At 37.8% G+C, this 12,769-nt stretch overlaps 1 protein-coding gene across 2 annotated transcripts in view; it reads left to right on the forward strand.

The window, feature by feature from the left end:
* Positions 1-12,769, forward strand: part of ptprub (protein tyrosine phosphatase receptor type Ub) — a 187,884-nt gene that overhangs the window by 157,434 nt on the left and 17,681 nt on the right. For both annotated transcript variants that reach the window (XM_079241398.1, XM_079241399.1), the window contains 4 exons: positions 264-336; positions 445-521; positions 7,931-7,967; positions 8,827-8,924. In XM_079241398.1, coding sequence (XP_079097524.1) covers positions 264-336; positions 445-521; positions 7,931-7,967; positions 8,827-8,924 — 285 coding nt within the window. The remainder of the gene's footprint in view (positions 1-263; positions 337-444; positions 522-7,930; positions 7,968-8,826; positions 8,925-12,769) is intronic.

Consider the following 12,769-nt stretch of genomic DNA (forward strand, 5'->3'; position numbering starts at 1 on the left):
CACTAGTGTTTTTTGCTTCAATGCAGAGTGTGAAAAACTGTCCTTTTCCCAGTTCTGTATTCTGCAGTTCTTCAGAAGATTGCTTCAGATTTGCTTTGCTATTGAATGCAAACCTGACTAGTGCCAACAACAATGCATGATTTTCCTTTTCTGCCAAAAGAAAAATGTGGTGAAACTGTCATTTTGTTTATCTCAGAGCGGTTCACACAGAGATTATCCTGCTCCAAAAATCTCATACTGACCAAGTGTCTCTATCTTTGCAGAGCTTCTTCGATGGCTGGGACTGCACAAAGAAGAAGGACAAAACCAAAGGGAGGCATGACACGTTGCTTGGATGTAAGTAATAATAAAATACTGAATCCTATGCTTAAGGAAAAACAGTAAATTAAAAGAAAGTTTTTGGGAGCCTTGTTTTCATTGTTTTTTTCTGTTTTGTTTTATCAGATGATCGCCACAGAGTGAAGCTCCACCCTCTGCTGGGAGACCCCAACTCAGACTACATTAACGCTAACTACATTGATGTGAGTCTAATCCTGTTCTGCTGTCTCTGCTCCATACGAGATGCAAATCTGCTGAGTCTCTCTCTCACACCCTGCAAATCCACAGTCCATCTCTCTCATTCCTGTAAGCCCACCAGTCTGCTGCCCCACTTCTACCTGGAAGCTTTCATCCAATCAAACACCTTTCCCAGCAGTGTTTTGCCAGATGCCTTTGTTGCACCAGGTGCTGCACCAGATCCGTGACCCCAACAACCTCTGCTATCATTTTTATTAAAAGAGAGTGGAATAAATGCGTTTAATGCCTGTAGAGGAGATGAACCTTTCTGAGGTGCTACAGAGTAAATCCCTCGTAATTAAATAGACATGACTGATGTTATTCAACCTCTGAATGGGCTGGGAGGAGACGATCCTTTCCGCTGTTCGCCTTAACCACCGCACACATGAAGTGCCGGAAACATTCTCATACAAACGACATGTATGTGTTTTGATAGTGTGTCTCACACAGTTTCATTCATGTGTGTTTTCATTCATAAAAGCATGCGAGGGCTGGGCTTGTTCAGGAAACACACGTTCATGTTTACATGACCACAGTTAGTTATTTCTTAAAGCATTTAATCAAGATTTGGAAGTAGGAAAAAAACGACACACTGCTGCAGATAGACACACTGCTGTAGTTTAGTTCCCCTGTGAAATATCTGTCACACTCCTCGGTTGTTGTTATTTATTTGAGTTATGTCAAGGGAAGTCTGGCAATCTGATGCGATTTCTTTATCTCCCAAGATTTATTTTGCGTGCGTCTCATGGGGACTCTGAGATGTTGAGGCAGGCTATAGTACCCCCACTTCTGTTAGCAGTCGATAAGATGTTGGAAGATCCCATCTCTGTCACACAGATTATGACGGATACATTTGAAAAGTAGCTGCAATTATTTTTTCAGTAAAAAAAAAAAATTGGCTCAGACATGTGTTGACTTTGTGTGGATTTATCCTTTTGGCCAAATTTTATCATCAAAATGTTTCCTCGGTTTTATTTTTATGTTGAGAGAAGCTAGCAGTGCTTTTAGAAAGGTCGTTACAATGAGTGGGTATTAAAGACCTGGTCTGTCATCAGGGTGTAGTTATTGTAAGGGTCTCCATTAGTGTTCAGGGCACTGAGGTGCAGGCATTACGGGAAAAACACCACTCAGTCGCCTCTGCAGTGTCTGTGGTGTTGCTGACCCAGCGTGCTGAACTGGAACTACTCAGCCTCAGCACAACATATCTGCAGCAGCTTGTGATAATTTTACCGAGGGTTAAATGGAAAAGTTTTCTGTCCTCTGAAACATTATTTGACTTTCTGAAGGCTAGGAAAACGGCAAGCTGTCTGCGTCCCCACTGTAATGTTTACCGTATTTTCATGACCATAAGGCGCAGCGTACTAAAAGGCGCAGTCTCAGTTATGTGCACCCTTTCTGTATTTAACACATACATAAGGCGCACCTGACCATAGGGCGCGGGTTTTATATACCGGTACAATCCACGCCCACACTTCCCCCTTTAACATTCTCAATGCACAAAAGCATAGTAGTATGCCTTTTTAAAAATAGAGCGGGAGCAAAACTGAGTTTGGTTGTGCTTTATTTAAATATTGATTACAAAGTATTAACATTTTTTAATCATAAATCAATCATCAATAGGCACATAGTAAAACACACGGATAAAACAAGCACACAAGTGTGCATATTTAAAAATAGACCGGGGCCAAAACTGAGTTTGGTACTCACATCTTTTTTACCGGTAATCGTCATCAGTCAAACCCATCAAAGTCCTCATCCTCTGTTTCTGAATTGAACAGCTGCGCTAAATCTCCAGCAAACATGCGAGGTTCACTTTCTTCACTGTCAGTCACTTTCCATGCCGTGCGGCTCCTCGGAAATGATGCCGGCTTTTGCGAAAGCGCGGACAACAGTGCCAGCAGACACGTTAGCCCAAGCGTCTTTCCTCCAACTCGGGCCACCTTGCCTTATGTCCACGGAAACTCAGCTGCGTCTTCTTTACCTGTCGGAGCTCGTTTTCCATCTTCCTCCACTTGCGAACCATCGATTCATTAATCTTAAATTCTCTCTCGGCTGCTCGATTTCCATGTTGCTTGGCGTAGTGGATGGCCTTCAGTTTAAACTGTGCTTCATAAGCGTGTCTTTTTGCCATTTTCAGGGTTGTTAGAAAAAGGTGTTCTGCATAACGCACATACCTGTTCTTTGATGTGCGATCAACGCCCGCGCTTCACCATTTAACGTTCTCATGGTGTTCTTTACTACGTCCGATTACAACAACAACACGCACACAAAGGGCGCACTGCACTATAGGGCACGCCGCACATTTTGAAGAAAATCTAAGACTTTTATGTGCGCCTTATGGTCATGAAAATACGTTAGTTATTTTGTCGTAGTGTATTTGAAGTAGTGGAGAAGTTTGCATGTCGTTAGGTGCTCACAGAGAAAAGTCAAGTCATTTGTAGGTTTTTGTTTTTTTTAATTCATTTATTTTGCTAAATTATATTTTGCTTGTATCAAAGTGTATCTTGGTAAATGTGTGTAGAAATATCAACAATATCTTACATAGTTAAGAATCCTGATGAGCCTGAAGTTCCATTTTTTTACATATTATGTAGCAGACCTGAACATTCAGGTCTAGTACACAACATCAACATCATACACAACATCGTTTAGTACACAACATTCGCACTCAGCAAACATGCTGCACTGCAAGCTATAGCACACAGATTGAAAGTAATATTTCAGTCTGACAGCAGCTTCTGCATTGCTCTCCAATACTAAAATCTTATTAGACCTCAAAAACTATCATTGATGCAAATTCATTTTCTAAAGTGGTCAACTCATCATAGATGAAAAGATTACTTTCAGGAATGATCCGTTTGATTAAATAAATAAAGAAATTGAGGAAAAACTATTAATTTTACAAATATTTGTATAAATCTTAAGTGAACCTCTGTGTATTGAAAAAAAGACAGAAATCCTTCTGTGGCTATCTTTGCAAAGTCAGTGGCAGGTGAAGTAGGAATTTCATAAAGGGGAACAGACTGAACAAATAGATGGTGCCTGCTTAGCAAAATTTGTCTGTTTGGACATGGACAAAAAGTTGCTTAACATCATTGCTTCTATCCACTGCTCATGTTTATTACCATTTTCCCATCTAGTGGTCCAAACACGTAACGCTGTGACCACATTATAAAAAGTTACTACTTTTGATTACATGGAGGTTATAGAGTCTCCTTTTATAAAAATGTAGAAATGACCAGCATTTAAAAACCCCACTGTGGGTTTTTCATTTTGTCTCTTAAAGATCACTATTTATTTCTTATTTTTATCAAATCCTGTACTCCAGCTGTTTTCACTCAATTGATACTTGGAATTTTAAAAAAACCAACAAACTGATCATATTTCCACGTTTATCCAGAGGTCATTTATTGATTAGCCCAAATCTTTGCAGCCGGATTCATTAGGTGAAAATGTCATGATTGGGAAGTGATAACAGCCTCAGATTATTAAGGGTCACTTTCTCCCTCTCTGTGTCATTACTACATACTTAAGCCTGCGTATACATAAGAGCTTCTAGACATTTTGTAGAGGCGGAGAGAAGGAATAGAGGAGCAAGAAAGAAAAACAGCAGCAAGAAAAGACTAAACCTCTGCTAACAAATATACCTCCACACAGTCTCCAGCAAGTCCTTTTTATTTTTTTTTCCTTTAGAGTCTGATCTTTGATGTAGGTTTTTCTAAACCTGTTTGACTGGCAGCCGTCATCTCAGTCACAACATAAAATGCCAACATGAAAGTCTGCACAGCACAATGTTTATATCCATTTTTACTCATTTTTTACATTACTCATTTATTTTTTTAATTACTTTAAAATTAGTCAAAACTCTTCCTCCTCTTCCGCCATGTAAATCTAAGTAAACTGAAAAGCTCTTGCCAGGATCTTAAAACAGCATGCAGACCTGATTTTTCTATTAGCAGCATGTATGAGGCACAAAGAAACACAAACTCACTTTGTAAGTACTAGCACATGGGGTGTAGTCTTGCAATAACATACCTACACACACAGCGACCTCCCATCTGTCTTTAACCATAACTCCTAAAGCTTCTTTCATTAACTAGCCTGTATGTCTTCTTTTCTACTCCCCATCCCACTTCCTCGACCTTGGACCCTGTAGATTCGGATTAACAGGGAAGTAAGTACTTCACTGCTCGTTCTTCTGCCTGCCATCACTCTATTTATGCTGTTCCCCCTCCTCTCTTCCCACTTCTTTTTTCTGTGTCTTCTATCCACAAGTGCTCAAAGGTCAAAGTGTTTCAGGTTTCGTGCACGTTTGACAAAACAAAATGAATAAAAGAAAAAAGTATTTCAGTTAATGATAGTAAACAAACACACAGATGTGTCCTCTCAAGACAGAAGGCCCTGCTGTCTGTTAGTTCTCTTAAGTTAACAGGAATCAGGATGTTTAGTTGCTATGGCAACCATCGTAAGTAGAGGAGTGGTGGCTTTCTTGTGACTGAGCTTGGCCAGGGCCAGAGGAATTGTGGATAGCAGGCCTCACAGCAATGGTCATCCATCTCCATTTCCAAAAATGTGTCCGTCTGGATGTGATTGAGCCCAGCAATTCATCGGCAACGTGGATGGACTCAACATTTTAGGAAGATGCCCCATTTGCAAAACAGATGAAAGCTGTTATGGATTGCTGAATCATACTGACTTGATGAGAGCTGGTGGGTTTGGGAGTTTGTTTACAATGTTTCTGTCCTGCCTTCTGCACTTTGCAGAGTTGTGATAGTCATGTAATTGTAGCATCAATTAGCCCTCCAGCTGCTCCTCTTGACAAACAGGGAACCACAGCATCAGTGTGCCTTTCTAAAGGCGCAGAGGTTGCATACTGAAACAGCATGTATTTTCAGGGAGACCGTGTTAGGACAGTTTGCTCAACTTGATAGTGTTTATCATTGAAATAACCTCAGGTGGTCTTTATCAGATTTATTCGCCCCAAGGCTGAAGAGGTGACATCTCATTGTTCATTCATATTCACCACATATTCTCCACATCTGTCATCTGTATCAAAGGCTGTCACATCCTTTGATATAAATCTTTTCGGATTCTTTTTTTGCTTCCTGTTTTTGATTTTGCTTTTGAAGGCAGTTTATTTTGGCTCCTGCATTTATGCAAAACGCGTGTGCAATAATTTTCTGCTTGTTTAATTATATCAAGAGGGAATCTAATGAATAATTGTTTTAGATTATTTATAATGTTTTAATTATTGTTTCAGCCACGTGTAATTGCAGAAATATTGTCACCTAATAATAAGAACACCATTAAATAATTCTAAGGTTGTTACCATATAATGTTACCAAAATAAGTTGAATCCAACCTTGGATGATTTAACTTAACATGGCAGGATGGAATACACTGTTATTATTTATTTTTCAAAAAATAAGCCAAAATGCAGAGATACTGTGTAAAACTATGTGAAATGTTTACCCTTACTTCTTCCTCAGGTAATTAGGAGGTAAGTAGCAGCCAGGTCCTGATAATCAACTTTACTAGATAGATTATCATCAACAGGTGTAAACACCTTTATCAAATCAGCAGTTTATAGTCTGTTTGATTGTCTGAAGCAGGTGTGTGTCAACACAATACCGAGAGGAGACAGGCCAGCAATGATGTCAGAGAAATTATTGTTGCTCCCTATTAATGTGGGATGGGTTATCAGTATTTTCAAACAATTTGGAGACCATTGTTCTGCAATTGAAAGATTGTTCACATGCAGGAAACCTTCAACATTTGTAATAAAAATGATTAACCCTTTTATGCATAGTGGCCCAATAGTGGACACCTATTTACAATATTTTTTTCTTGCGTATTTATAACTGAGGATGGTGTTTTTGTAAATAAACCAATTTAGTGGATGTTAGTGAGTCATCCAATACGTTTCTACTTACTCAGAATAAATAAATGTATGAAATATGTAAACATAATGTCATTACTCATTACTCAATGGTGTTTGCCTTTAGGAGAAATTGGAAAAGAAAACATATGCATAATATATTTATGATTATATATTAGTTTATTCATGTTTTATAGAATACATTAAAGTAATCATAAATCATGATCAATTCTAAATATAAAAAAAGTATCATTGCATATGTCTGAAGAGGTAAAATACTGCAATTAAAAGAAGGTTGCATTGTTTTTCATTAATTCATGCATGATTGCATTTTAGTCAGATAACGAAATTTTCCCCAAAAAGCAACAATTTTTTCAGTTTAATGGATTTTAAGGGATGATAAAATCAAAGAATAGAAAAGAAGTTTAATATTGTAAATTCAAGCTCTACTGTCTGGAAAAATGCATTTCACTTTTTACCCATTAATTTTTACTTTCTTTTATCTCTCCTCTCCGTTCAGGTCCAGCAGTGCTATGCAAACTCTGTAACGCAAACACTATATGTACACTGTATATGGAGTCATTAGACAATTATCTCACATACAGCAACATATTAAAATAGAGTGACTGCAAAAGAAAAGAATCAAAGACTGCCTCCAGTCTCTAGATTTTCTGGCAGGACCTGAAGAGAACTCTTCATGAATCTCCAGACACCTAGATAAACTATAGAAAGAAGACTGGAAGAGTGAACCAGAGTTGTGACAGACATACTGCTGATAAAGGTGGTTTCACATTTAACTGACTCAGGAGATTTTTTACACAATGCTTCTGCATTTTGGCTTAGTTTTAATAAATAAATAACACTGAAATATGTTTTGTGTTATTTATGTGAAGTTACTCTATATTTATTAAGTTTGTAAAACCTGGTGAGGACCAGATGGTGTTTATTGTCTTCATACATTCCTTGAACTGGTGGAGTTTGCACTTTTCTTCTCTTTACATGACATCAGCAGATATTGAGCCTTTACAAAACTGATTTTGTTTGTCTTTCTGCACCGAAATACATTTCTGTACATAGGACACATGAAATTAAAAACGACTGGGCTTTAGGTTTGCTTCTGTTATTCTTATTTTGTTATCATGTCATAAAAACTTGTTAGAGGGATGCAGGCGTTGCTCATAACCCCAATGTGCTGTAGAAATCACTTTTTCAGAGGCATCTTGGCTTTATTCAGATGTATAGTGGGAATTACCAAGTGCTGCCTCAACTCTTTCAAACACTCTGCGTTGTCACTGAGGGCAAAGGCATGGTCTGGATTTGTAAGTGGCAGTGCTGGAATATTGGATGGTAAACATGTTTCACAGTCGGCATATTGGGTCAGTAGGAGAGCAGGGGAGGCAGGGAGGGAAAGGGTGAAACAGAAAGACACCCTCCTGTACAGCTGTGCCTGAGGCACAGGTGGCTTACTCAGCATGTCATCCCCCTTCTCTCTTTCAGGGCTACCATCGATCCAACCACTTCATCGCTACTCAGGGTGAGTATCCCTGTAAGACTATGGTGTTTGTGTGTGCATTAATGTAGATTCAGTAATGATGAGCACCTTTTATGAAGTGAAGATGATTGAAACAGTGAGTCCAGTCATGCACAGGCCCTGGCCAGAACCATCTCTCTGTCATTTCCAATGGTGATGGTGGATGATCATAAACCCATGAAAGCTAACTATTTCATAAATCAGATGTCATGACATGAGCAGATTGTTAATCACATTGATTATATGTTTCTGTTTACTGTAACGGACGGAGAAATGTGCTCTTTGTCACAGAGGAAACCCTCTGTCGCTCAAATATAAACAGTGAAGAGCTGGGCAAGTGTTGAAAATGTCCCTCCACTGTTTTAAACTGTAAGTAGACTCAGATTTTGTAGAGCTCCTCTTGCAAAGTCAGTGAGGCTCCGCTCATCTGCTTATCCTGCACTACCACCCTCTCCCCTCCCGTTTCATTGGCTCAGAGAGGCAGATGAAAGTTGCAAGAAAGAAGGGAGATGTCAGCTGTGCTTTTGTCTCTGAGTATTTCATTGCCAGTTTTAAAGTTGTATAGTGCTTCCTAAATGTCTTCTTCTCAGATGACAGCAAGTGACTCGTGGCCCCCTGAACTTTCATCATCAGACACTGCTGTTGCTCTGTCCTCCATCACCCCTTCTTTACTGCCTGTTCAGAATTCCCAGTAACTTTGTTCATGGCACAACCTTGAGAGATCTGCACTTGTGAACTGAGAAAGGACACTTGGGTTGCAATTCTACAAGATTTCACAAGTGCAACCCCTTCCTTGATGAGGCAGGCTTTGATGCAGCATATTTAGCCTCTTTCCTTGATATTTCTTTCTTCTTTACACTAGGACCCAAGCAGGAGACTCTGTATGATTTTTGGAGGATGGTGTGGCAGGAAAACTGTTTCAGTATCGTCATGATCACTAAGCTGGTGGAGGTTGGCAGGGTATGTATGGATGAAATACACACTCTCTTCCTGTCTGTCCTTCCTCTCACCGCCCAGGGTTCAGAGATACACTGAGTAAATCAACTGTGTGGGAACTGTGTGGTGTTTATTAGAAATGTTTTTATTTATTGATAGACTAGCTGTGCATGAAAAATGCAGGTCAAGTTTAGTTTTTATTTTAGTTGTTTTTTTTTCTCAGGAAACTTGCATTTTTTGGATGTTGAACTTTATTTAGGTAAAATAATAAAAAAACTGTTTGACTTAAACTTAAACCATTGTTTCCAAACAGGGTATCAAAATAAATTCAGTGGGCTGCCAGATAATTGTAAAAACCATACAAAACAAAAGAAATATTGAACTTACGTTTCTAAAATAAAAGTGGGATTTTTATTAATCTGTTGAATTATCTGAAAAATTCTGATAAATTCAAGCCACACTTAAAACTTTGTCAGTCTTAATTTTACTAGACCTTCATGCGGCGTGTGAAGCAGCTGACCACGTAATATTACTGAAACAACTTAAAAAACTAGGTGGGCATTTTTTGGTAATTTAGTAAACTGCTTCAAAGATGTACTTAGAGAAAAGGGAGTACTTTGTGTCAGTAGGTAACTTTACATCTGAGCAAACCAGAATTACGTGTAGAGTTCCCCAAGGTTCTATCCTGGGGCCTTTTCTGTTTTACCTCTACATGCTCCCAGTGGCACAGGTCATAAAGAATAACAAAATTAGTTGCCATAGCAATGCAGATGACACAAATATCTATATTACAATGTCACCAGGAGACTAAGACCATGTACAGGATGTTGGTAAATGCAGGAGATTAATGACTGGATGGGCCAAACCTTCTTCAGTTAAACAAAAACTGATTTCTGATTTCTAAACACCTAAAAACCACTAACCAGGCCCAAAATCAGGGTGTAGTGATGGACTCAAACCCAATTTTTGAAAATGCATTAAGGGAAAGTCAGCATATTTTCACCTTAAAAATATATCAAGGGAAAAATATCTGATGTCTCAGTAGGACCAGGAAAAACTAATCCATGCATTTAAGCAGGCTTGATGATTGTAAAACTGTCTTCACATGTTTATCTGTAGAGACAGTTAAATAAAATAATTAATGAGACAACTACAGGTCATTCAGAAAAAAAAGTGGACCACATCAGTGCAGCTCTGAGGGCTTTACACGAGCTGCCTGTATGTCAGAGGATAGACTTTAAACTTCTGTTACTATAAAGCTCTGAATTATTCAGGACAAAACTACTACAGTATTATGTACTGATGAACCTACCAGACCCCTCAGGTCTTCTGGATCCAGTCTTGTCAATTACCAGAGTCAGAACCAGATATGGAGAAGTTGCATTTAGCTTCAGTGCTCCACATGCTCCAATATTTAAACTCATCTGTTCTCAGCTGCGTTTAAATAGTTTTTATTAAAAAGTCTAAAAGTCACCGTTTCTTTTAAGCTGGAACCTTTTAGGCTTGATGTAGTTTTTAACTATTTTTTTTTCTTTTTTCCGTTCTTTTTTGTTTTTAATTTTAAATTATTCTTGTTTTCCCATGATTCAGTGTCTCTGTGAATCACTTTGAATCACCTTGTCATTGAATTGTGCTATACAAATAAACTAGATTAAAACAAAGAAAATACGTTTGTGATTTTTAAAAGATTTTTTTAAAGTTGATTAGTCTCTGTTACTTTTCTGTAGACTGTATCATGTATGTTTTATTTTTTTATTAGGTTAAGCCTTTTACCTGCTAGTGGTGGGTTACAGGAGTATTCATACATGAGCAAGTTCTATGTTCAATAGAGCTAACTAGAAAAACACTCAGATTTCTGTCAAGCAGCTCATTTCTCCGCATATTGGGATTTCCACCCTATATGATAGTCTGACATTCATTTTCTTTGCATACACTCTTAGATTCCTACATACAACAACAATAAATCCACAGTGTCTTGGCTTTATTGTGACAATTGTTGGATGTTTAGATCTTTTTTTCTTGCATTAATGAAAATTTCAAAGATCCCACAATTGTTCCTGTTCTAGACCATTGTATCCAGAATTTGTCTCAATCCAGATCTAACTTTGACATATTGTAAAACCTGTTGAGAGCTTTTCCTGTATTTTTAGCCAAGCACTCTAACCATTTATTGTGGATTTATTTGCATATATACTAAAAATGACCATATCTCGGAATGATAAATAATCCTACAAAGAAGTTCCTGGATCCAGATGGTGATCCAGATCACTCCCAAAATTCAATGGAATCTAATTTAGGCAAAGACCCATTTTCAGGAAAAACATCATGAAAATCCATTCAGTACTTTTTGCATAGAGTTGCTACCAGACACACAGACAGATAAACGCCAGTAAAAACAACCTCCGCCTCCACTTTGGTGGAGGTAATAATGATATTTAAGCATCTCTGACAAGAACTGAAATTTTAAATTGTACCTCCTTGACTTCTACATCTAATATGTTTTCTTCAAAATGAGCATTTTGATTGATTGATTTTTCGAGTCAAGACATAACAAGGCAATCCAAAGAATTGCATGCTAAAGTATAAAACTTGTTTTCAGCATGGCCTTTGATGTTGGAACCGGCATGCTTTTGTATTGCTTTCACTCCACAACAAGGAAAAGAGTTGCCTAAAGTAATTTCTTTGAGTCATTTTATTACTTTGGTTGGTTTTATTTAAAAAGAAAAGAAAAATGATCGGTTGTACATAACTGTTTGAACCCGAGTTTAGTTTCCACTACAGTTACATGTGTAAAACTTTACCTGAACCAAGGCTGCAGTCCTCGTGGTTTTAGGTCTTTCCCTGCTTCAAATAGCATACACTAAATAGTACCAATAGTACACCAAATAGCATAACCTTGAACTGACAAAAAAAAGTGATTTTGCTCAATATCAAACTTGATAATTTGTCGATGCAAACAGTCATTCAAGAACATATTAACCAGAAAGTGTATACCAATTAGTTCAAACAAAAAAAAAAATCCAGTTTCCTTTATTCAGGCTCTTATGATTATGTTGCAGTGTTGTACATCGTTTTGTCTGTAACCATGTGATCAGAATGACTTTTTTCTTCTGTACGAGTCGGTCCTGATCTTCAGGCTTTCAGGCTACTTCTCATGTATCTCCAGCACTCATCACAGATCTTATCCTGTTTGCTAGCAGTTAACATGGATATCAGCATGAACTGTGAGAGCAACTGGCTGTTTGTAGTCTGAACTTTTATTGGTTTATGAAGTTACTGGAATCCAGAAGCAGCTCATGTCATTAATGGTTGGCTGATTGCCGACTGAAAAATATTTACTTAGTGATGGTGCAACGTGTTTTTCTTTTTTCCTTGCATGCATGTATTTTAAAGGATTGCATCCCTTTTTTGTCTGTTATGGAAATAGGATCTAATAAATTAATAATAAAAATATAGTATTGTATAAAAGTAACTAAATTAAATCATCCTTTTAATAAGTATGCACCTCATGAAATGTATTATAAAAAGTGTGTTTAGCATGGGCCATATACTCAGGGCTAATGTCCTTGAAAATCCACTGCATTTTGCCATATATAACACCATTAAGTTCAACTACACATACACCATAAGCTTACCACAAGCATCCCATCCTTTTCATTGGAGGTAAGATAAACATATTACTGAGGCAGATGGGTAAAATAACACCACTTTTCTAGCAGTAATCCCTCATCCAATTTGCTTCTCCATCCTAACAGTGGATACAGTCGGTAAAAGCAGTCTTCTGTGTGATTGAATTCAAACAAGTCCTCCATTAAATGAAAAAAAGACCTACATCATAGTCATTGTAGGTAAAAACTGAAGAAAAAACA

The sequence above is a fragment of the Telmatherina bonti genome (genome assembly GCF_933228915.1).
Source record: "Telmatherina bonti genome assembly, chromosome: 5".
NCBI lineage: Eukaryota > Metazoa > Chordata > Actinopteri > Atheriniformes > Telmatherinidae > Telmatherina > Telmatherina bonti.